The 25749-nt window shown below is 45.9% G+C and overlaps 1 protein-coding gene and 1 long non-coding RNA gene across 3 annotated transcripts in view; one reads left to right on the top strand and one right to left on the bottom strand.

Moving 5' to 3' along the window:
- The first annotated feature begins 4856 nt into the window (after window positions 1–4856).
- LOC310680632 (uncharacterized protein) lies at window positions 4857–24645 on the top strand. Of its 2 annotated transcripts, XM_083447555.1 has the most exons (8): window positions 4857–5011; window positions 11829–11967; window positions 13495–13683; window positions 14300–14359; window positions 16390–16728; window positions 18904–18979; window positions 20143–20229; window positions 23588–24645. In XM_083447555.1, exons 3-8 carry the CDS (start codon window positions 13509–13511, stop codon window positions 24036–24038), a joined length of 1188 nt encoding a protein of 395 aa, XP_083303681.1. In that variant the 5' UTR covers window positions 4857–5011; window positions 11829–11967; window positions 13495–13508; the 3' UTR covers window positions 24039–24645. The 2 variants fall into 2 exon arrangements, with proteins under 2 accessions (XP_083303681.1, XP_083303682.1); XM_083447556.1 differs by lacking the exon at window positions 13495–13683.
- LOC310680775 overlaps window positions 10910–25749 on the bottom strand; it is a 68865-nt gene continuing 54025 nt past the window's right edge. The window contains exons 2-3 of the long non-coding RNA XR_014512933.1: window positions 11413–11478; window positions 10910–10955 (exon numbers count right to left, since the gene is read on the bottom strand). This is a non-coding gene — a long non-coding RNA (uncharacterized lncRNA). The remainder of the gene's footprint in view (window positions 10956–11412; window positions 11479–25749) is intronic.

Genomic DNA, 25749 nt, shown 5'->3' on the forward strand with positions numbered 1-25749 from the left:
CAAACCCTTCCAATTCCACAATATGAAGCAGGCAAAAAATTCCTGCTTGACCCCCAAGAAAGAGTGACAATTTTAAAGCACCAAGATAACTTGAGGTCTCTTGTCTTGTTCTGGTGCTATGAAAAAAACCATGATCTCAGCAAAAGTACCTGTGACAAGTGGCTCCCCTGCATTGGTCTGGTTCATGAACCAAATTAACTGGGACATGATTCCTCTCTGCTGGGCAGTGGACTCCTTGGAGTTGAACTGTTTGGCCAGAGATCGTCTCCCCAGTCACATTTTCAGAATGGCAGCTTTGGGCAAACACTCTGGCTTCCAGAGCAGTAATTCTGGCAAGATAATGTGCTCTCATCCAATTGCTGTGGCCTTTATTACATTCAGATGCATTTCTCATCTCTTTGTGCACAACCTTCAAGGGAGCTGCAGAGGGTAGCCACACAAAAACGGGCCTTTTCAGTGTTGGCACCCTGATTGTGGAGCACTGTCTCCAGAGACATGGTGCCTGGCACTATCCTTAGCATCTTTTGGGGGGCACCATGAGGTCATGGGGTATGAAGACAACCAAGCCTGCATTGGTGTCCATCTTTTAATAGGGTAGGATTTGTCCTTTCATGTTATTGCAGGATGGGCACTTTTAGTTAGGTGTGTGTGTGTGTGTGTGTGTGTGTGTGTGTGTGTTTTAAATTTTGCTTCATTTATGCTTTTGTAATTGTAAGTGGCTTTGACACATTTAGTAATAAATGATGGATAAATGCTATTATTCCCCCCCAAAAACCCCCAATATCCTGCAAACTTGAGGGGTAACCTATCTCCTTCCAGATGTCGGACTGCCATCAGCCTCAGCCAGTGTCAAGACAACATCTGCAGGGCTCCAGGTTATCCCCTGCAAAACAAACAATGCAAAGTCCTTGTGATTGCATTTTGCATCACCTAGCTACTAACGTTAGTTCACCTCTGGGAGCACCTAGATGAGGCAGGAATAATGATCACAATAGGCAAAATGAGAGGAGAGAAAAAGATTTGGGCACAGGATTATATACTCCTTCTATTGCATACCCCTGTCAATTTCTTTACAGTTCTTTATTTAAGCAGGTGTGTTGCGCAAGAGAACTGATCCGCTTTAACAGTGTGACCTGAACTTGCTGGTACCGAATGGCATCCCATTTGGCAAATAGTGACAGTCTGGAAAAGGCCTTCTTAAACAGACGCTGATTTGTCACTTATTTGTTTCCATCAGCATGGTAGAAAAATGCTGTGGGGTTTTCTTTTTAGGCCATTGCTGAGACTGAGTTGTTGAAAGGAGTGGCCCGATTGCTGAGTGAGGCAAATCTGAAGATTGCTGCTCTGTCAAGCAAGCAGTATCCTAAAATTATAGGGTAGAATTCAGTGTCACATTAGGGGATCATTCCACCAGTGCAAGCATTCCTACTGAACAATCTCCCCCTCTTCCCCTGTGGCTTTTCGGGTTCTCCCAACCCACCTGGCCAATTTTGGTGGGTGGGGGCAGGGGAAGGAGAGTGCAGGGAGCCCAATTCCATAAGTTGTATGCATTGTGCTGGCTCCCACCAGAACAACCATTTAGTCAAGTTATCTGGCCCATTGGCAGAAGTACCAAAGCTATGTTGCTTTCGGTGAATCGGCTGCCAACGCATTTCAGAAATTTTGATGCCATGCATGTGCCGTATTCCAACAGCATCTTCATTCTCAGAATACTTAAACACATTCATCGCTAGTCCATCTGGCAGGGGGGGGGGAGAGCTAGAATGGGATGAGGCTGTAGCAGGAGTGGCTCACCTGCAGGGATTGGGGCCACCTCGTGGTGGCAGCATCCTGATGGCAGTGTCACTAACACTTCCTGAGAGAGTGTCGTGGACTGGATGTGTCAGGATGAAGCAGATTGGCTGAGGCCCCAGGGGAAGGCCCTGGTGGGACATGGGGGGCAGGTCTCTGCTGGGATTGGGGTAGCCTGCTTCGGAGGATGGGTGGGGGCGTCCTAAGTCTGCTCTCTCTTCTACATCCCCTTGATGGGCGCTGCAAGCTCCGCCTCCCTCTCCAAACATAGCAGAGGCTCTCTTGAACATGTCCACTCTGTTGCTGTCAGATGCTGGGTGGAACTCTGTCTTCCCAGAGACAGAGGCAGATTTAGGGCAGCACAAGCAGTTCCACTGCGCTGGGAGCTGAGCCTAGGGGGCGCTGCAGGGTGTCATAACTATGACGTAGTGAATTGAGCTGAGTGAATGGAATACAAGAAACAGGGGGCTCAAAGTTTGGGTCTCAAACAGGGTGCTGCTGAAATTTGAAAGACCAAAGTCTGCCCTTGCCAGAGAGCAATGTTTCACCGGACTCAGCCAAATCTCCTGTCACCTCCAAGAGGAGTCAAAAGCAAAGAGAACAAGGGTTCTGCCTACAGAGACTGCAGAAACGCCTTCAGCCTTAAGCTGATCCTGCCCCAAATACAGTGGTACCTCAGGTTACATACGCTTCAGGTTACAGATTCCACTAACCAGAAATATTGCCTCAGGTTATGAACTTTGCTTCAGGATAAGAACAGAAATCGTGCTCTGGCGGTGTGGCGGCAGCAGGAGGCCCCATTAGCCAAAGTGGTGCTTCAGGTTAAGAACAGTTTCAGATTAAGAATGGACCTCCGGAACAAATTAAGTACTTAACCCGAGGTACCACTGTACAGGATAGTGACTGGGTGTGACAGCATCAGATCAGCTTCCAACACTTTTGGCAGTTAGAGCACCTGCCTTTGTTGCAGTTGCAATTTAGGATTAGCAGCGTTTTCATACATTCGTCCGAGTGGTTAGCCAATTCCCCCAGATTTGGGTCAGATTTGTACTGGCAATCATGAGCAAAAATAGAGGATGCCGGGGTTGGAGTTGTAGACTGGTAATCTGGTGAACCTCAGGTTACATACGCTTCAGGTTACAGATTCCACTAACCCAGAAATATTACCTCAGGTTATGAACTTTGCTTCAGGATAAGAACAGAAATCGTGCTCCGGCGGTTCTCGAAGCTACAAACATGGATCTGACCAAACTGAAGGGTGGCAGTGGAGGACAAAAGTGCCTGGCGTGCTCTGGTCCATGGGGTCACGAAGAGTCGGACACGACTGAACGACTAAACAACAACAACAACAACAACAATCTGGTGAACCGGGTTCGCTTCCCCGCTCCTCCACATGCAGCTGCTGGGTGACCTTGGGCCAGTCACACTTCTCTGAAGTCTCTCAGCCCCACTCACCTCACCGAGTGTTTGTTGTGGGGGAGGAAGGGAAAGGAGAATGTTAGCCGCTTTGAGACTCCTTCGGGTAGTGATAAAGCAGGATATCAAATCCAGACTCTTCTTCTTCCCATCTGTTTTGCTTTCCCCATCATCGTGTTTTAAGAATTTGAGGAATTGCATCTGGCAAAATTCCTCATTTGTGTAATTATTAGGGTTCCGGAACGCTAGGGCAGAGGGAGGGAGAGAGAAATGAACTGGCAAAGCATGGATACCAAACTTGACTACAAACATCAGCAGATGACAGGCCCGATCCATGATCTCCTCAGCCTTCGTCTCATCTACAGCAGTGATCTTTCTCCCCACTGCAACCTACTACCCTGGTTGCATAGGAACCCAGGACTAAAAAAGCAAATATTTGCAAAAATGGCCTTCCAAAGAAAATCTTTCTTCCCCCATCAAAGCTGCCACAGTTAAGTTGGAACCTAGAGTAGCACAGGCCCATAGATTTTCCTTTTGCAGCATCCTTTGATGACAGAGCCAAGCCTTCCCTCCCCATATCTTCGTTAGCAAGCTTGCTCTGTTCTTGTAAATCTTTGCTGGCATTATTATTTTGTTTGCAGGATGCGTGTTGCTTCTGAGTGCGAAAAGAAGGTGCCATCTTGCTCGAGGGGAAGGGACCGACAGGAGCAGCAGGCCTGGCCTTACCAGCCGGCAGTTTCCTACACATCCACGCGTAGGCACTGGCTCCACGGCCATCCAGGTGATGCATGATGCAAATGACATCTCAGCCTTGGGCATCCCATTTGACTGGCCTGTGTGGACGATGCCACTATGAGCAGGGGAAATGAACTGAGAGCGAGAGCGAGAGAGATGCTAATGAGTGGACAGCCACTTTTGCAGGTCAAAGAGGCTTTTATTTATTTATTTATTTTGCAACCCCCCAAAAAAAAAAAACATTAGAAGAGGCTGCAAGTCATCCCGAAGGAATTCACAATTCTGGTTCTCTGTCACCTGTGAGATTCTCTTTCTCCCCTCGAGGACCCAGAAAAAGCTAGAAAAACAACAACAGCCCACCCACCCTTCCTTATTTTGTCATATTTCAGAAGGTTCCAAAAGAATATTTCGGGTCATCCCTTGACACAACTTTGCCATGGGGGCGCACCCCTCCCTCGCTGCCTCCCTCCATCTCGGGGAGCCGAGCGCCAGCGATGTGACTCACCCGCTCCCTCGGCAAACATGAATTAACCAGGAATGTTCGAGAATTATCCCTGAATAATGCATGAACCTGAATTAATCATGCATTTCCCCCCCACACCACACCCCAGCCATGAATTATTCATGAATAACTCATGGAAATGCAAGGTTTATTCATGCTTTGCGGAAAGGGGGGGGGAGGAGGAGGAGGAGGAGGAGGAGAAGCCCCTCTTCTCAGCCAAGATTTCATCCCCCCCCCCATCTCTCTTTTCTTTTTTGTCCTTAGCCCGGTTTTTCTGTTGTTCCTTCCCATAAGGGAAGTGTTTGGGGTTTTTTTTGGGGGGGGGGCTGGTTTGTAATAAAGCAAAAGACCTATTTGTTTTGCAGCTGTGGGGGTGGAGGGCAGTGGGGCTGCAACTATATCTCAGGGTGGTGGGGTGTGATTTTACTTGGGGCAGGCAGGGGGTTGCAAACAAAAGGAAGCCCATCAAAGAACGGTGGTGATGAAAGGAGAAGGAGACCTGGAAGGCAACCTCCACTTCTACCCTCAGCAGACATTTTGAGAGAAGAAGACTCCGAAGGAAAGCAGGCAAGGACTTTGTGCTTCTTACTTTTTTGATGGCCGTGGGACTTCTCCTTTCAATTCCCTCTCATCCCCCACCCACCCCTTCTCTCTCCCTCTCTCCTTCTCTCTCTCTTTCTCTTGGGTGTTGGGTGCATGACTTGGTTGGTTCATTGCTATCCTGAAACTAAAAATTGAGCGGGGGGAAACTCCTCTGAGGGACTAGCACTCAAAACCACCTGATATCATCAAGAGATGGTTTTATGGGAGCTGCCTGCCTGCCTCCCCACCCTCACCCTAACCCCACCCAAAGAAACCTTCTGGAAACAGCTTCATTTCTGAAATTAGGGGCACCCAAGCTCAAACGACACTTATAGCCTGGGGGGCAGGAAAAGCTGGTTATGGCTTCTCAAGGCTGTGCAGTGTCAACACACACACACACACACACCACACACACACACACACACGGCTGCCCTGCCATTCGATTCATAGACTTGTTCCTCCTCCCACCCAGCTCTTGTTTCTCATTTTGCCCCAAATAAAATCTGAAGTTTTCTACTTGGGCAGGTCATCTGCCAGCAATATTCTTCTAAGGCAAAACTGAAAGGCAAGTTTGGATAACTCAAGAAAAGCAGTAGAGTGCAAAGGTCTGTCTGATCCAGTATTCTCTTCCCAGCAGTGGTCATCCAGATGTCTCTAGGAAGCCCACGGGCAGGGCATAAAGGCAGTAGCCCTCCTTTGCCATTTTCCCCTTGCAGCTGGTATTTGGTGGTACCCTACCTCTGAATTTGGAAGTTCCATTTAGCCACCATGACTAATAGACCTATCCTGAGATTCATGATCTGAGGACTTGAGAGGACCAGAGGCTGAATTTAGAAGTTTCCCCACATGTAACCAGGTGGCCTTCCTGAATATGGCGCCCTCTAGATGTTCCTAGACCAGAAATCCCATCATTCTGACCTTGGCCATGTTGCTTTGGCCTATTGAGCGTTGTAGTCCAACAACATGTGGTGGGACCTCCAGATGTTCCTAGGCTACAACTCCCATTATCCTTGACCATTTGGCTCAAGGGAGATGGAGTCCAGGAACATCTGGAAGAGAGCAGGGCTCCACCTTTGGACATCCACTGATGGTCTGAAGATAAAGTCTACAGGTACCTGATAGTAGGAACAGTTACACTGGGGGCAGGACCACAGGACATTCCCCTTCCATCTCCCTCCCTGTTTTAGCCTTAAGTATGAAATGCAACTTATGAAGGAGGACCAGAACATTTCAATGAGAATCACGTTTCTCAAGGGGGTGGGATTCTGCACATCCTATTGTAAATATTTAGTGGGGCAGGGTTCTTTCCCTGCAACTAACGCATGATGGTCAAGATAGTATTAGTATCATAAAATGCATGCAGTGTCTGGCAGGAAGAAAAAATCTCTCCCAGACTTGAAAAGCAAATGATGTCTCTGTTTATGGTAAATGTTGTGACCTTGGGAAATGACTATGCTCTTGGGAGCAAGAGACAGTTTGCAACCATCTGCTGAATGACCCCAACCAACTTTCTTAGGAAACACTTGCAAGCTCCAGTGCTGGCCTGGTGATATTTCTGCATCCTACAGAAAAGAACATGTGGGATGTGGTTGCCTAGCAACTGCCACTGTGGTGCTCTCCCTTCTCCTGGACCATTAATGAAGCATGGCTGCTGTCAGGAGGTAGCTGAGCACATCGGAAACATATGCTGTGGGCATCAGTTTACTTGTGGTTTTGATATGTTCTGAGCTTGCTTTCTGATGGGCCCTGATGAATCTAGGGCCCGTTTCTGACCTTGAATTTGAGGGTTGGACCATTCCACAGAATCCAAATCCTGCCTGGTGGAATTCTGAAATCTGGGGCATTGGAGCTGAATCTGGCTAACTGGCTGTATTGTTTTCTCCCCTATCCACCCACTCCAGGGCCAGGTTTGACAGGTGGGCAAGGGCACTCATCTGCCAATCCGCTGATGTCACAATGAAGTGACAAGAAGGGCCAGAAGTTCAGAATTGAGCAGAAGCAACAAAGATGTCCAAACCAGTTTCCACACCCCATTTGCCAAGCTTTTAAAGATGAGGTGTGGTGTGCTCTCTCACAAGGCTCACTCATCCTGCAAGGCTGTAGGGGGCTGCAAAAATGTGCTTCTCTGGGCTGGGTGGATCTGCTCCCTTTTGCAAAGGCAGTGTCTGGTTTTAGGTGGCAAGACTGTACTCATCTGTTGAGGTTCCTCTTCAGTCATTGCCACCTCTGGTTCTGGCTCACCCCTTGGCTGCACAGAGCCCTCCTGAGTCCCCCACTGAGGTTGTCCACTTTGCAGAAAAGCAAGGGAGGGAGGCCAAGCATCCTTGATCCCTCCTCGCAAACAACTGAAGTCTGAGTAGAAAGAGGAGCGCTCCCTTCAGCAGCTCAGCTCCTCACCATCCAGGCCTTCCCACTGTTTTCCCCAGCTTCCCCTCCTCTTGCATCAGGGCTTGTCAACCCAAGCCTGACCCTAGTAGTACTGCAGAATTCGTGGCCAGAGTGCAGTGCAGTAATGCAGTCTTGAGGTTACTAATGCATGGACCATATTTATCCTGATCTAGATATGGATGGCCATAGCTGGTGTATCAGGTGAAACTGGCAAAAGACACTCATAGCCACTGGGGTCTTCTAATGGCAAGGATGTGCCCAGGAGCTACATACCTGCTCCTTTGACGGGTGTGCAATCCCACTCAGAACAAGCAAATGGCCCATCTTCCAGATAAGGGAACTACCTACCCATAAAACCTCCATATAAAACAGTTTCCTGTGTTTCTAAGGCAGCATCCCAGAGAGGCAAGAGCAGCCAGTGCAAAAGGAAACTGGATAAGAGAAATAAAATACATAAAATCCTTTTAATTTGAATTCAGTCAGGATGGTGATGGGTCTGTCTCCGGAGGAGCAGGTGAAAGAGCTGGGTACGTTTAGCCTGGAGGAGAGAAGATTAAGTGGAGAACTGATAGCTGCCTTCAAATATCTGGAGAGCTGTCATGCAGAAGATGGAGTGGGCTTGATCTCTGTTGTTCCAGAAGGCAGGCTAGAAGAGATGGTTGAAACTGCAGGGAATCTGTTTTCAGCTGAGCATTTGGAGAAGATTCCTAGTGATAAGAGTTATTCTATAGGACACAGGTAGGGAGCCTCAGACCTGAAAACCAAATGTGACCCTATTTTTCTATAGCCTTCAGAGCCTTTCCCATTCCACACCCCTTTCCTATGCCCTTCAGGGTCCCTGCTCTGCTCCTTCCATGAATGCTTTTTGCCTGGATGGAATATGTAGTAATGTTTCGTACCTGGATGGAGGCTGAGGTCTCTGGTGTCATGTTGGAGAACCCTACGATGATAATTCTGGATGACTTCAACGTTCACACAGAGGCTGTCATTGGGCAGGCGCGAGACTTCATGGCCTCCATGACAACCTTTGGGCTGTCTCAAATGGCCATTGATCCAACACCAGACTACCCTTGATGTTGTCTTTACCCCAAGTGATATGAGAGATAGAGTAGAGGTACATGCACTCCCTTGCCATGGTGGGACCATTATCTGTCAAAGTTTGGAGTGGTAGCAGCAATTCTCCCCTATAAGGGTGAGGGCCAATTTGGATGACCCACTCCCAGAGACTGGTGGAACCTGATGTATTCCTGCATGCTCTGGGGGATTTTGCAACACGGAAAGCTGATGATCCCACCAAAGTCCTGTTCTTGCTATGAAATGGCAAGATGAAATGGGATGGTGACGTTCTCTCTCTTGAGCACCCTCTCTTGTGGAGCCCAAGTGGTTCCTTGTTATTTGGGTGAGCTTTGGGCTATGCAGCAAGCTGGACAAAGACCAGAGCATAAGTAGCACGAGTCTCGCACCACAGCAGACTGAACATTGGTTAGTGCACATAATCTTGTTCACCATGTGAAAGGATCATTTATCTCTCTTGTGTTTTGCTTTCAAACATTTGGGGGCCCTTAATTCACATGAAGAGTTCAGGGTCCTAGACCCTTCTAACCCACACTGAAGCACTAGGAGAAATACTGTTAACTATATATAAAATGGAGAAACTGAAATCTCAGTTTGGTACACTATTTACCTTGGCAGCAGCATGGTCTTCCCTCACCATCTCTTTTCCTTGCTTCCTCAAAGCTACCCAAGAATTTTCTCTTCCTTTGGGGACCCACAGAGTTCTAGTATTCTTTCCAAGTGTCAATAAGCATTTTGATACAGGCAATCCAACAAACCATTGGTGGAGAACCTATGGCTTTCCAGTTATTGCTGGACTGCATTTCCAATCAGTCCTCATCATTGACCATGCTGGCCGGGGCTGATGAAAGTTACAGTCCAACACCATCTGGAGGTTCACAAGTTGCCCATCCCTGTGGTAGATGTTATGTTTTTGGCCAAGTCCCTCACCAAAGGGGGTGAAATTAGCAGTCATGGAATAAGACAACAGGACCTTTTCTGAAATGGTGACTGGTTAAAAGCAGAAGGTTGGAATCAACAGGGAAATGGGGTGTTGAGTTTGAGGGGGAGCATTTTTTCCCACCCTTCTAAATTTCCATGTAAAGCCAGAATTGGGGCCTTTGTGGATTGGATTGGTGGCCACGCAGCTTGCAAATGCATAACTTGCAAATGCATTGCGCATGCACTGACACACAGCCTCCAGTTCCTACTCAGGCAGCCCAGAGCACACACAACCCACACAAATGAGGGCAGTAGTTTTAGAAGATTTAAGCAAGTAGTTTTAGAAGATTTAAATCAGTATTTTAAAAAGATTTGCCATCTCAGCTGGAGAGTTTGGTTTGGGTTGGGGCTTTCCTTTTGCGATTTCTATGAAATGGTGGTTGCACTTGTGCATTGATCCAGGGAAGAAAAGCTATTTGTTTGCAGGGTATACTCCCAGTGGTTAATACTTCCTGTGGTTTGGGTCTAAAGATGCTTGAGCAAAAACAGCTACTGCAAAATGCGTAAACAGGAGCTTCAGGACCTTCAGTTTGTGGCCGGGGGAGTGAGGGTACGTGCAGAATTTTAACATCTCCGTAACGAACGTTTCCACATGGATGGTAATTAAAAGATTTTGTTGGAGCGGGACTGAGCAATGTTTAAATTAGATTGAGGCTTTTAATCAAGAAGGCTAATTTGAACAACATCAGACTCTAGAGAGTGGGAAAGGGAATGATCAGTTTCTGTCTTGCATCTCTTAGACCTAATGCCTGCAACTGTCTTCTCCCTGATAACCCATCATGGCTGTCAGAAAATGGGGAACAGGTAAACCGAGCCAGTGGAAGGGCGATGATCTGGGAGACTTGGGGGAGGAAAATAAAATGACTGGGAGGGAGGAAACAGCAGGGGAGAGAAAGTGGGGTGGCACAGAAGTTAGGAAGGAGGGAGGCATGTTCATCCACACACATTGGATCCAGTAAAATTGAACTTTCATGGGTTTTTCCCAGAAGTTCATTCCCCAAATCTCCATCAGATCACAGATCACATTTGCCTCTTTTGACTGAGCTGTAAAAATAGTGGACCTTCTGCCTTCCAGCACTGTCATTGCTCAAAAATATCCTTAAGCATCCTTGTAACCATATCGAAACATAGTTCATTCCTATGAGAGCCAGTGTGGTGTAGTGGTTAAGAGCGGTAGACTTGTAATCTGGGGAACCGGGTTCGCGTCTCCGCTCCTCCACATGCAGCTGCTGGGTGACCTTGGGCCAGTCACACTTCTTTGAAGTCTCTCAGCCTCACTCACCTCACAGTGTTTGTTGTGGGGGAGGAAGGGAAAGGAGAATGTTAGCCGCTTTGAGACTCCTGAAGGGGAGTGAAAGGTGGGATATCAAATCCAAACTCCTCCTCCTCCTCCTCCTCCTCTTCTTCTTCTTCTTCTTCTTCTTCTTCTTCTTCTTCTTCCTGCCTTCACACATATGTCCTATGATTTGTTGATGGTTTCATTGTCCTGTGTAAAAACCCCATGAGGATCCATGAGATCTATGCCCTAGATCAACATTTCTGTGGCTTTAAGCTCAATCAAAATCAAGCAAAATAGAATTAAGCAGCCTCCATTAAGCCTGGTCCTTTCTTTAGGCAGAGTGAGGCAGCCTCCTCAGGCAGCTGATTTTGAGTGTTGCGAGAGGGCAGCAAAAAGTTGTTTTTTATTGTATATTTGTCTCCCAGGGAAAGGCATTTGTGAGCTTTTTCTGGCGCAGATACCAACATAACTTGGCCAGCTTATAGCACTCCACACTGATTCTGTGGTGAGAATCATTTAGATTTTCACATCTGATATCTATCATTGTTTAGGTCAGCCTTGAGAACAATAGAACATAGTACAGAAAATAGCAGCACTAAAATAGAAGTTTTAATGCAACCCATACAACCAGCAGGTTGTTAATAATGAAAAAAGCTAACCGTACCAAAGTGATGGACTACGCCAAAATGGCAAAGCTGACTGGAAAGCTCAGGAACCAAGAGGACAAAAGCTTTAAAAAAGAATTGGGGAAAAATTGTCATTTCCTTAGGAGACCACTGTAAGCAGATGAAAACATTAGCAGGATTTTGATTTCACTTGTAATGTAACAAATACTATGGATAATATGGATGGATACAAAATACAGATTATGAAATGTAGCTGAAAATGTTGACGATAGGAGGAGATGGGGGGGGGGAAGGCTCGAGATTCAGAGAAATCTCTTTATACGGATAGGTTTTTGGTATTGATATAAACTTATATTTGTAAAATGCAATAAAAATGATTTCAAAATAAATGAACAAACAACCATGCAGATAGTTTTTAAAAAATGAAAAAAGCTTGATTTCTTTTTCTGAAAAGATCTTCAGTAGATGCCTAGAGACAAAAAGAGGGGAAGCCTGGTGATTCTCCATCAGGAGGACATTCCACGGTGCCACCACTGAAAAGGCCCAATGTCTTGCAGCTGTCCATGACATCTCACATAGTAATGGGACCGAAGGTAAGACTACTGATTTCAATGTTCATGCCAACCATATAATATCAGATGTGTCAGCAAATATTTTTTTAATGGTGTGTAGTGTTCTTTATTCAAGGATGTGGAACCTCAGGCCTGGTGGCCAAATGTGGCCCTCTAGCCCTTTCTACCTGGTCCTCACGATTCTCCCCAGGTCACTCCCCCTCCTCAGACACACCCCTTATCCCCAGGGCCACACGCCTCATTGGTGCTGCTTCCCACCCTCAGCTGTTTTTGCCTGGCTGGAATGTGCCCTTGAATTCTTAAAAAAAAAAATTATTAAATTTTATTAATAAATTTATGTTACCAAAAAAATAATATAGGGACAATACATAACCATACATAAAACCTTTAGCTACACAATTTTCCAGAATGTAGACTAGAAATGAAGAAAGACGAAAAATAGAAGAAAGAGACAAAAAAAAAGAATGAAGAGAAAAAATACTTTTCATAATCAATAATTCCAAATTCATACTTCAAACATTACAATATATAAATCCTAGTTAAAATATTATAAAAGGCTTCCACCACATTCACCACACGTCTCTTGGTTATCTAATTCACCTTTACATCTGTCCTTCGGTCACTTCCTTTCCTTAAGTTCTTTCATAGTCCATCTAATCTTTGTATTCTCTGTATTCTTCACAAGGTTAGTGTAAGCACAACCAAACTTTCATGTTTGATCCCTGTTTGTGTAAATATCCATTTATGCATTCCCATTGTTTCTGTACCATAGTTTTAGATTTATGCCTTATCAATTTTGCTAACTCCAGATATTCACTCCAGATATGCCCTTGAACTCTGATGATGATCACAGCTAATTTATTAATTGCCTTCTAAACCGCCATCTGAAGGCGATTCACACAGAGGATAATCAGAAGCAGTTAAAAATTCAAAACACAACATATACCGTATTTTTTGCTCTATAAGACTCACTTTTTCCCTCCTAAAAAGTAAGGGGGAATGTGTGTGTGTCTTATGGAGCGAATGCAGGCTGCACAGGTATCCCAGAAGCCAGAACAGCAAGAGGGATCGCTGCTTTCGCTGCACAGTGATCCCTCTTGCTGTTCTGGCTTCTGAGATGCAGAATATTTTTTTTCTTGTTTTCCTCCTCCAAAAACTAGGTGAGTCTTGTGGTCTCGTGCGTCTTATAGAGCGAAAAATACGGTACATTTAAAAACTGACAAAAACTGCTGGGAGGAGTGTAGAGAGAAGAAACGTCAAGGTGCGTCTGCAACAGCACAATCGGATGTCTTCAACTGCCCCAGCTGCAACAAAACATGTCTCTCCCAAAACATGTCTCTACAGCCACACAGCAGGCACTGTAACTCTCCATTGGTTCGATTTCAAACTCTGTAGGCATGTGCCAATAGGTAAAGTGTTTGCTAGCCATTTACAGAAAGCTTAGAGTACCAACTCATAATGTATTAACAGGTGGTTTTCTTTCTTTCAAGAAAAAGACATGTGAATTGTTCCCTCAGATTTTCCTTGCCTCTTCTTTCTTATCTTAAGTGACCCAGCTGCCAATGGCTGCCAAGCTTTATGTTCTCATCAGCTGGCCAGACGGAAGCCGTGTTATCAACATTGAAAACATCAAGGAACCACGGAAACCTTTCCACCTCTATGAGGCTGGGGAGCAAGTTCTGGCCCGATGTCCAGGCTTCAGTGGTCTGTATTGGGGAATCGTGGAAGGAATAAGCGGTAAGCAGAACTCACTATATAGCTAAGTTTTTGTAATAACCAACAAACAAACACACTTCCATTAATGGGTGGGTTTTATGGAGGTACTGCCTTGAAAATTTGTTCTATTTGCTCTCCAAGATCTCAGAAGTTCCTCCATTGTTCTGCTCAAAGAGGAAAGAACCCCAAAACTCTGAAACTCCTTTTCCAGGTCTTATCAACTCTGAACAGCCCAGGACTCTCAACAGGACATCCTGTGCCCATAAGAGATCAAAGGATGACATCCACTAGGGATGCAGGATATGTTTGGTTTTAGCAATTTGCAGCATGTGAACCGCAACACAACTAAAAGGAGGGCTTGCAGAGGTGCACCAAGGGCAGGGTGTGGTGGTGCGGAGAAAAAGGGGAAGCTTTGTTGGGCAAACCAGAATTAGGCTCATGCAATGACTTGGAATCAATCCACTGTATATGAATTGCCTTGAGTATTCCAAAGCATTAAGTAAATGGCATGTATTATTGTTGTCAAAATTTTCTATTGGGCAAAAGTTGATGACGGTTCTACAGCACAGTGGGATGGATTTGCCTGCAACCTTTGTAGAGGTGAAAAATGAATATTAAAAGGCCTTTCTTCCAACAGAGCATAAATATATCCTGGAGAAAAAGCTACAAGAAGATAAAGAACTGCTGGAGATGTTGGGTAAGCAGAGTCCCTAATTGTGCGTTGTAAGTGCAGCAGAGGCTCAGGGCAGTCCAGTATTAAATTTTCAAAACATAATTCAAAAAGGATCTAAATTAGTATGGTTCCAAAACTTCCTTCTGCATTTTCCTTACCATTCTAGACTAATAAATGAGAAGAAGATATTGCACTTGAAGATTGTATCAAAGGGGAGAGATAATTATCGTGAAATGCTCGTAGATGGGGCACCCCTACCTTACTTCCAAGGTGGCCAAAAGACTTTTGTGGCTGTCCTTTATTTCATTCCACAAATCATCTTGGCAGTGATCTTCATTCTGCAGCCTCCCTGGGTGCCTGCACTTCCTCAAAATCCCATGCTATTTTTGGTTGAGCTTCCCTATAAGCATGGGGAGATGGGGAGGCTGTCTACCATGTTCCTGACAGTATGAAGGGGAAGGGGAATAGATTCAGTTGTTTTTTATTATTATTATTATTACTATTATTATTATTATTATTATTTTAGTATTATTATTTTAGTATTATTATTATTATTATTATTATTATTATTATTTATAGCCCGCCCATCTGGCTGGATTTGCTCAGCCACTCTTGACGGCTCCCAACAGAATAAAACTTCCAGCATTAAAAACTTCCCTAAACAAGGACTTAAATGTGGACTTACTGAATTTGCTGTTTTCAAAACGAATATGTGAACCAAAACACAGCCTTCAAAATTCAGTGCAATTCTCTGGCCATGAAAGGTCTACAAGCATGCAGATACTTGGCTAATTTTTGCATATAAATGCATATAGTAGTGAAAATAATATACAAAAATGCATTTAATTGGAGAAAATGGCTTTGCAGAAATGTGTACACACTAAAATGCTGATGAATTCTCATGAGGACTTTTTTTTTAATCACAAGCGGAGAAATACAGAACTGAATTTAAGACTGGAAAAACGAGAAACTGAGAGAAACTAAAACTGGCATCTCTACCTGACAGCTGTGAACTGTTGTTTTTAAAAGAGGAAGTCAGTTTCCTTAGAAGAAAAATCAGCAAGCACACAAATGTCAGACACTTGTTATCCAGCCTTCCTACTTTCCTATAATTGAGATAAACTGGGGAAGATAACTCTTCCTTTGGCTTCTTTTTCATATCAGGAAGTGTGGGCAGCTAGGGAGGCTGCAGAGCTCTAGAGAAATGTCCAATGGAAAGAAAACACACATACATACAAACAAACAAACAAACATGTAGTGTGATGGTCAGAGTGTTGGACCAGGACTTAGGAGACTGGGTGACCTTGGGCCAGGCACTGTCTCTCAGCTTAACCAACCTCACAGGTTTGTTGCAAGGATAAATTGGGGAGCAAAAAAAGCATGTACACCTTGGAGGAAAGGTAGAGTGCAAATGTAATAATCAATAAATGTTCTTCCTGGCCCCTCTCACACATGCTGCTCTGTACTTGAGAATGCTGGACCTGCTGCTGTCAGTCTGCACTAACAATATTTAGCTAGATCAACCAAAGCTCTGACTCGGTGTTAGATACCTTTCTACATTCCTAAAATGTTTAGGTAACAGATGCTGTAAAAGTTCCCTGCTCAAGTTCCTGGAAGGCCACTGCCCGTCACAGTAGATGACAATGTGGGACTAGACAGACTAGTCTTTATAAGGGAATTCTCAATATGGAATACTCTAATCATGCTGTACAGTGCAATTCTTTGGCCAACAAATCTGTACAGTGGTACCTCTGGTTACATCCGCTTCATGTTACATTCTTTCAGGTTATGTCCCGCGATAACCTGGAAGTACCGGAAAAGGTTACTTCCGGGTTTCACCACTCGCGCATTGCGCAGACGTGGAAAATGACATCATGCGCATGCACATAAACGGTGAATTGCGACCCACTCGTGTGCAGACACACAGCTGCGGGTTGCACTCTTCTCATGTTGCGAACGGGCCTCCAGAACAGATCCTGTTCGCAACCAGAGGTATCACTGTACAAGCAAGAATAACACAGTGTTATTGTTTGATGCACTTTTCCTGATTTCAGATGATCAGTCAGCAGTGCAGAATCTGGGGCCACCACAGCCAAAGAGGTCCAGAAAGTCCTTTCCCAAGTGGAACCCAGGGAACAGTTTGAAGAAATGCCCCAGTGATAAAGATGTTGAGACCACTGTGGAAGATGAAGAGGCTGATCTCCAGCAAGATCCTGCAACCTCTTCTAGCCTTAGAGAGGTGCGCACCCTTGGTGTCATGATGAGGTCCCATTCCTCTGAGCCAGCCACTCCTCACTCTTCTACTCCCTTTCATGTATCGCCTCCTTTCCTAACAATATCTTCGGCTGGGGCATTCCCAAGAGGGGCAACGAGGCCAAGCCCAGCAACCAGAGGTAAAACATCTGTTATGATCAAAGAATGGAATGAGGGTGCAACAGGGGTACAGCAAATGTGAGATGATTACATTCATTTGTATTCCTAGCATATGAGTCTGTTAATTCATATGCCATGTGTTCTGAGTTGTGGGAAATTGCAATCAAACATAACAATGCACAAGTGCTAGTTAGTGCATGAAAGAGCTGCAGGGGTCAGCAAACTTTTTCAGCTGGGGGCCGGTCCACTGTCCCTCAGACCTTGTAGGGGGCCAGACTATATTTTGGGGGGAAAGAAGAAGAATGAATTCCTATGCCCCACAAATAACCCAGAGATGCATTTTAAATAAAAGGACACATTCTACTCATGTAAAAACACGCTGAATCCCGGACCGTCCATGGGCTGGATTTAGATGGCGATTGGGCTGGATCCGGCCCCCGGGCCTTAGTTTGCCTACCCATAAGCTAAGGCAATAGAGTTGAAGTCCTAGGCTCAACTAAGTCACTCTCCCTTTTCTCCAATAAGGGAGGAAGTGAAGACTTCTTCCTGTTATCTCTCACTCCATGCCATGTAACTGATCACGGAAGACGTGCTCCAAGCTTAGAGCATGTGTTTGAAACTACACTAGCGGCCAAAATTGTGGGCACCTTTTGGGGAAAGTGTATTTCTGAGGTTTGATGGCTCATAACAGCTGATTGGCTCTCTAAACACTCCTGCTCATTGGCTACATTCAAATGAAATCAATCACCCTAAGCAAGTTGTGCTTCCTTTTTCTGGTTATTTGGCTATAACTTTTGATAGAATACAGATAATTGAACAAACTTTGTTGCATTACATTCTTCAATAATTATCTTTCCATTGATTTACAATTTTATGGTATTAATCAAAATGAAGTGGTGTTATGAGCCATCAAACCTCAGAAATACACAAGAGTGTTCTGCCTGTGTTTTCCTTGCTGCTGCTTGGATAAATTCATGAATCTCACCTTTGGCATGCTTTGTAAGTGAAGCATTTTAAACTTACTTCGCAGTGTGGTCTGTTCATTTTAAGCGGGTTAGAAGAAGAGGAGCACTTTTTTCAAGTGGACTGATTGGGATAAATAGATTTAACAGCCTACATTCCTAATGCTTCACAGTGCTGCTTAACTTTTATGTGTTTAAACTCGGCTACTGGAGGCTCTCTCGTGCTGGAGAGTGAGTTTAATCCCACGTTTTGAATCCAGACAACCAGCTGATTCTTTTGCTATTCGCCCCACACGCATGGGTCACAAGGATCATATATTTTCCTCCCACATGAGTTGCATACAGAATTTCCTCCCATGCAAGGGCTTCCTTCGCCAATGTGAAGGAGGAAACCCAACGCATACAAAGGAATGACCTTGTGGCTCCTCTCCCTCCATTGAAATGACTGATAAATTGTGGGTTTGAGGGGCTTCCTGTGAGCATAGAAGCATATATGAGGTTCCTGAGCATGAAGATGCGTTTATCATTATTGAAAGATCTACATTGGCTCCCGGTACGTTTCCGAGCACAATTCAAAGTGTTGGTGCTGACCTTTAAAGCCCTGAACAGCCTCAGCACAGTATACCTGAAGGAGGGTCTCCACCCCATCGTCCTGCCCGGACACTGAGGTCCAGCTCCGAGGGCCTTCTGGTGGTTCCCTCCCTGCGAGAAGTGAGGTTAAAGGGAACCAGGCAGAGGGCCTTCTTGGTGGTGGCGCCCGCCCTGTGGAACGCCCCCCCCCAGCAGATGTTAAGGAAATAAACCACTATCTGACTTTTAGAAGGCATCTGAAGGCGGCCCTGTTTAGGGAAAATTTTAATGTTTAATAGACCATTGTATTTTAATATTCTGTTGGAAGCCACCCGGAGTGGCTGGGGAGACCCAGCCAGATGAGCGGGGTATAAAATTATTATTATTATTATTATTATTATTATTATTATTATTATTATTATTATTAAATTGAATTACATTTGGAGCTGACTCTACAGTAACATTAGACTGGATCTTCTCCTCAGTATCTCTGCCAAAGAAATCAGAAAATCACACATCAAAATGGGTACCTAAATGCTGTTGAATCCTTAGAAGACCATCACTTTAATGTGGTGGTCATAAATGCACTTAGAACAACAAAGGGGTTTCCATCTGCCGTGTTTAATTTTACATAATCTTTCCTTATCCTATCTTCTTTTTTAGATTACAATAACATAGCAACTAGGAGGAGGTCTGATGATTCTCTGGCCCTGTGTCAGAAACATATCTTCATAAACAGGTAATGTATCCCCCCCAAAAAACCCCAAATTGTACAAATGTGTCATGGTATATGGATCAAGCATTTTCATTTTCATTAGGAGTAGGGGTTGGGGAGAAGTTCAGTTTGGTTCACGTTTACAGGCCAACCTATGTAATCCACATTTTCTGAAACTATATGTAAACCGAAACACAGCCATCCTTTGAAATTTGCACTTCTCTGAATTTTGCAATGCCGTTCCCCGTCCAAGTACAAAAATGCATATACTAGGGTAAAGTGTCCCTAAAAATGCATATATTAATGAAAGAACACAAAAATGCATTGTATAAGGGAAAACCACTTTGAAGGAATGTATCTATTAGGCAAATTTTGCAAAGAAATGTGGAAACATTAACAGAGGAGAAATGAGAATCCGAAACTGACAGATTCACCCATCCCTAATTAGGAGTGCAATTCAGTTCCTGTCAAAGTGTTAAGAGGATTGTAAGTTGAGCGCTGAATGTGCATAATCACCAGCCATTGTGCACATTCACCAGCCCTCGTGGAGAATGTGCACATAATCCTTCCATGGAGAGGTAATTCTGCATATTTCCTGGTCCATATACACAAACAGGCCTTGGAGGATGTGCATATGGTGAATGGATTTTGTTTACACTTGAGAGAAGAAGATGGTTAAAGAATATTTTGCCCAACTAGAGATGAAAGCAGGTGAGCTGCATAATATGCAGGAGGGTTGTGCTAAGACACAGGTGGGGAACCTCAGACCCAGAAGCTGAAAGTGGTGCTGGCAGCCACTCTGTTTGGCCCTTGAGAGTTTCCCTAGGCCCCACACCCTTCCCAGGCCACATACCCTTCTCGCTCTGTTATGCAGCCTCCTTGGGTGTTTCTGACTGCTTGTAATATATCAATAGAATCTGATATAATGTCTCGTGCATGTTTGGATGGAGGAACGATAAGTGTGTGTGTGTGTGTGTGTGTGTGTAGACACTAACCAAAAGGGGGGGGGGAATACATTTGTTTTTCTGCCCAAGTTTGCCTCCAGTTGCACCCATCAGTGTCAGCACTTCACACACAAAAAACAAAACAAAACTGTATAATCTTCTCTTGGCCTAAAGATAGTGGGCTGTTGCTGTTTTTAATGAACTCTGGAGTCACTTGTTTCAGCTGTCTGTTTGTTCTTCTAGCTGTGACAAGTCAAAGGACACCAATTCTCTGGAAATGGATGGCTTTGAGGTGGCTCAGAAAGTCTTCAGTGCTTGTGAAATGGAAAGGTAATCTGGCAGAGAAGAGACCCGTCTGCCCCTAATTGCATTTCTAGCATCTTGCGGGAATATAATGGGATATAGATTAGACATGCCTGGAAACCTAATAGCAATTTTCAGGCCCACAAACTCACCTGGCTTTTCCATTGGATGGCTTCTAGCTGGAGTGTCCAGCATTGCTCGTGGTAGCAGAGAAGTGAAATATTTCAGAATCACATACCAGCCACTCACTAGGTGGGTTCCTAACCGAAACACTATTGTTTTCCTTCTGGCTAGAACTACATAGAGCAGTTCCAGCAGTGGACTGTGACACCCCTATGTTTAATCCTTCATAATGCTTAGGTCAGGGTTGAGTAACCCTTTTCAGTCTCATGGTCAAATCCTCGGCAATTTCTCACAACATTCAGAACTGCTGTGCTGCAGTACAGGCTGAAAAAGTCAATCAGGGGCCACACACCAGTAATTAAACGTCTGATATAAAAATGTCAGCAGCCGAAATTTTCCTCATAATTGTATTTCCAGATTAGAACAGGCTTGCCCAGTCTAATTTGTCCCAGCCACACAGCTCTAAAGATGAAAATGCGCCATTTGCTTTCTTACTATCCCTGTACTTCTTGCTGCAAGCTGCTCCTATTAGAAGAGAGCAAATCTCTTCAGCAAGGAAAATACAGGAAATGCCTCATATTCCTTCCTTCTGACTGCTTAGTAGCAGCGAGTGTGACTACATATCGTTCACAACAGCAGCACCTTTCTATCTGCCTAATTAGCCAGAGAAGGTTGCCACCTCATTTTGTTTCCTAACTTTCTTTATATTTCATAATTTACTTATGTATTTCATTAAATTTACACACCGCTTGATTATAAAGAAACCTCAATGAGGTTTACAAAAAGATAAAACATGAAAATCAATTTAAAAAATCACAACATACCGTATTTTTCGCCCTATAGGACGCACTTTTTCCCCTCCAAAAATGAAGGGGAAATGTGTGTGCGTCCTATGGGGCGAATGCAGGCTTTCGCTGAAGCCTGGAGAGCAAGAGGGGTCGGTGCGCACCGACCCCTCTCGCTCTCCAGGCTTCAGGAGAGCCCCACCCCCAGCCCCACAAGCTCGGGGGAGAGCAGGGAGGCGGAACACCGCCATCCCATTGTCCCCAGACCTGGTTTGGAGGCTGGCGGCAGGGAGAAGCCTGCTCCTCCCCATCGCCAGCCCTGCAAACTCGGGGGACAGCGGGAGAGGCGCGGCGCGCCTTTCCCACTGTCCTCCGACTTGGTTAGAAGGCTGGCGGGGGGAGAAGCCTGCTCCTCCCCATCGCCAGCCCCGCAAACTCGGGGGACAGCGGGAGAGGCGCGGCGCGCCTTTCCCACTGTCCTCCGACTTGGTTAGAAGGCTGGCGGGGGGAGAAGCCTGCTCCTCCCCATCGCCAGCCCCGCAAACTCAGGGGACAGCGGGAGAGACGCAGCGCGCCTTTCCCACTGTCCTCCGAATTGGTTAAAAGGCTGGCGGGGGGAGAAGCTTGCTCCTCCCCATCGCCAGCCCCGCAAACTCGGGGGACAGCGGGAGAGACGCAGCGCGCCTTTCCCACTGTCCTCCGAATTGGTTAAAAGGCTGGCGGGGGGAGAAGCTTGCTCCTCCCCATCGCCAGCCCCGCAAACTCGGGGGACAGCGGGAGAGACGCAGCGCACCTTTCCCGCTGTCCCCCGACTTGGTTAGAAGGCTGGCGGGGGGAGAAGCCTGCTCCTCCCCATCGCCAGCCCCGCAAACTCAGGGGACAGCGGGAGAGGCGCGGTGCGCCTTTCCTGCTGTCCCCCGACTTGGTTAGAAGGCTGGCGGGGGGAGAAGCCTGCTCCTCCCCGTCGCCAGCCCCGCAAACTCGGGGGACAGCAGGAGGTGCAGCGCACCTTTCCCACTGTCCCCCGACTTGGTTAAAATGCTGGCGGGGGGGGAGAAGCCTGCTTCTCCCTGCCTCCAGCCCCACAAGCTCGGGGGACAGCTTCCCGCCCCAGCCCCGCACCTGGGGGGGGGGAAATAATTTTTTTTTCTTTATTTCCCCCCAAAAAAACTAGGTGCGTCCTATGGGCCGGTGCGCCTTATGGGGCGAAAAATACGGTACTTTAAAACAGATGCGAGTTAAAATACTGAAACAATAAAATTACCTCAACTTTCTAAGCATCTGGGTAGGCTTGTCTAAACAAGAATGTTTTTAACAGGCATTGAAAAGAGTACAAGTTACAGGTAGGTAGCCATGTTGGTCTGCCGTAGTAGAAACAAAATAAAAAAAATCCTTCCAGTAGCGCCTTAGAGACCAACTAAGTTTGTTATTGGTATGAGCTTTCATGTGCATGTATCTGAAGAAGTGTGCATGCACACAAAAGCGCATACCAATAACAAACTTAGTTGGTCTCTAAGGTGCTACTGGAAGGAATTTTTTATTTTGAAAAGAGTACAGTGAAGGTGAATGCTTGATCTCAATAGGCAGGGAGTTCTAATGTGCAGGTGCTGCCACATTAAATGACTGAGTTTTTATACATGAGGAATGGGTATGTGGCACGTGTAGTGGTGCCAATTCCATTTATCAAAGTGGTCGAGTGGGCGCATGTGGGGTAAGGCGATATATAACTGACTTCCCCCTTTTTGTTAATGAAAGCTAAGGCTCTAGACCTCCAGCTGGAGGTAGCAGGGGGGAGGGAATGAATGTGAAGATGAACTAGAAAGTGTTCAAAGTTCTAACCCAACATGAACTTCCTTCACCTTTAGTTCACCTGGCAATTATGGGGACTACTACCAGGAGTAGCCCTGAGGTTTTCACAGTACATCCAACTGAACTAGTTCATTTCAGATATCTAGGGGGGACACGGTTCAGTAAAGCTGACTTAGATGGCTTGACAAAAAGAGAAAGAGAGAGAGAGATGTTTTTGGACAATGGATCTGTCCATAGCTATTAGTGATAACAGCTGAATGGAACCTCCATTAGAAGCAGAATGTCACACTGTGTACCAGGTGCTGAGGACTGGAGACAAAGAATAAGAAAAGGCTGTCATGTTCATTCTCTGTCTGTGAGTGACCCAGACATCTGATGTTCTAAATTGATGTTCTAAAGGGAGTGCTAGACTGGAGGTCCTTTATCTGATTAATCAAGGCAGTTCTTAAGTGCTAAAAAGAGTTTGTTGCTATTGCTGCTATTGTTGTTGTTGTTTAGTCGTTTAGCCGTGTCTGGCTCTTTGTGACCCCATGGACCAGAGCACACCAGGCACTCCTGTCTTCCACTGCCTCCCGCAGTTTGGTCTGATAGCTTCATCATCCATGAATTTGTCTACCCTCCTATCCCCCCCTTTTAAAGCCATCCATGTTGTTGCTTGACTCCTCTAGGGAAGAAAAGATCGAGCATCTTGAACAAATGGTCCTCAGCCTCCAGAGAGAAGTCCTCTCCTTGAAGCGGAAAGTGCAGTACCTGGAAGCCTCCTCCTTTAAGGAGCAAGAGCCGGCACGCCATCCCTGCGAGGCATCCGAACTCTTCAATGGGTACACCAGGGGGCAACTCAAAGAGGCCATCCGGTTTGACCAGAAGATCAGCACCGCTTGCAAAACACTCCTCTACAAGCTCTTCAGTTCTGACTATATACAGAGCCATTCCATCACGGGGAGGCGGGGAAACACCTTCCGGGAGGCTAAGCCCATGATGGACGAGAGATGCATAAAAATCATCAGGGTTTTGCTGAAGCAGAAGTTTGGGGACCATCTGAGCGACACGGTGATCACGGAGAAGATCCAGAACGTGCAGAAAGCTCTGAGGCAGAAATTCAAGACAGAATGTCTCTGAGATGCACCATCCCATCTGTAGACGAGATGGGGGTTCCCTGCTACATTATCACCAGCGTTGATCGGGGCCTTGGAGATGAAAGACGCCTACTGCTGACACCCCAGATCTTTGCTGTCTGATCCTGAAAGCCTTTCTGAAGCTGAAGCTGCTACCATCCTGTCATTGGGAATACGGATCTATTGCTTACCCTACGCAGAAGTGGAGCTAAGAGCTGTGAAGCAGGCAGTTTGCCATATGCACCAGCTCATAAACTGATTTCCATATGCTAGGAGACAGATGAGATGTTAGGAAGCAGGACATCACGTGAAGCTCAGCTGGTCATAAAGTGATATCCACATGCTGGGAGCCAGATGAGACTGGAACCTCTTATAGAACAGCAATACAGTCCCAAACAATATTTTCTAGGAATAAGGTCCACTGATCTCAGCGGGTCTTCTGACTGGATAGGCATAGGATTATGCTTTCATTGATTTTGGATTGTATTCATTGTTTGTGTTTGCACTACCAAATTAGCATTCTGCCTTCTCACTTTGTATGTCTTTTGCTCTCTCTCGCTCTCACTTTCTCGCCTTCTCCATATTAAATGGCTCATAAATTTTCTATTTTATGTTGTTTTTTCCGTGTGTGTATGCAAAACAAGAGCCCATTTATTATGGAGGCCTCAAAGAGCAATACAGTTTTTTAATACCATGAGTACAGCCTGTTCAGTAATTTTTATTTCTTTCCCTCCCGTAGGAGCAAATGGCAGCCATTCATTTATATGGCAGGAAGTATAGAGGTGCAACAGAAAAGTCAGTGGGTGGGGCTGGATGTGCTCCCTACCTCTGGAGAGTTGCAGTACATGGGATGAAGAACAGAGCTACCTCTGCACTTGTGTGGTTAAGGATTTTAAAATTGCATCTATATCCAATCTTTTCCTCCAAGGAGCTCTCCTTCTCCCCATTTAACCCTCACAACAACCGTGTGAGGTAGGTTAGGTTACGAGGCAGTGAGTGGCCCAAAGTCACCCAGTGAACTTTATGCCAAGTGGGGATTTGAACCCTGGCCTCCCAGGTCTTAGTCTGACGCTCTAACTGCAACACCCCACTAGCTCCCTGGTTGCAGCAGGGAGTGGAAAACCTTAGCCCCGAATGTCAGTGTGGTGTAGTGGTTAAGAGCGGTAGACTCGTAATCTGGGGAACCAGGTTCGTGGCTCCGCTCCTCCACATGCAGCTGCTGGGTGACCTTGGGCCAGTCACACTTTTCTGAAGTCTCTCAGCCTCACTCGCCTCACAGAGTGTTTGTTGTGGGGGAGGAAGGGAAAGGAGAATGTTAGCCGCTTTGAGACTCCTTCGGGTAGTGATAAAGCAGGATATCAAATCCAAACTCTTCTTCTTCTTCAAATGTGACCCTGCAGGCAGATGTGTGTCATGAGATCCTGGTGCCTGGGGTGGGTGCAAGCACGCCAGAGGGTGGGACAAGGATCACATAGGGTGAAGGATCCAGCCACGGCACTCCAGCCCTCACAGCCGACACCGCCAGAGCAACCCTCCCTGCAATGGAGCCAAGCGGGCCACGCAGCACCGCCGGCCAGCCCATGCAAGTGGGAGATCAGCCAGCCAACCCAGCACTTGGCGGGTGCGAACCAGGTGCCCCCATGGTGCAAACCAGGTGCTGTGGCATGGTGTAGTGGTTAAAAGCGGTGGACCATACTATATTCTTATAAGCAACA

Source organism: Podarcis tiliguerta (genome assembly GCF_965153285.1).
Source record: "Podarcis tiliguerta genome assembly, chromosome: 6".
Taxonomy (NCBI): Eukaryota; Metazoa; Chordata; class Lepidosauria; order Squamata; family Lacertidae; genus Podarcis; species Podarcis tiliguerta.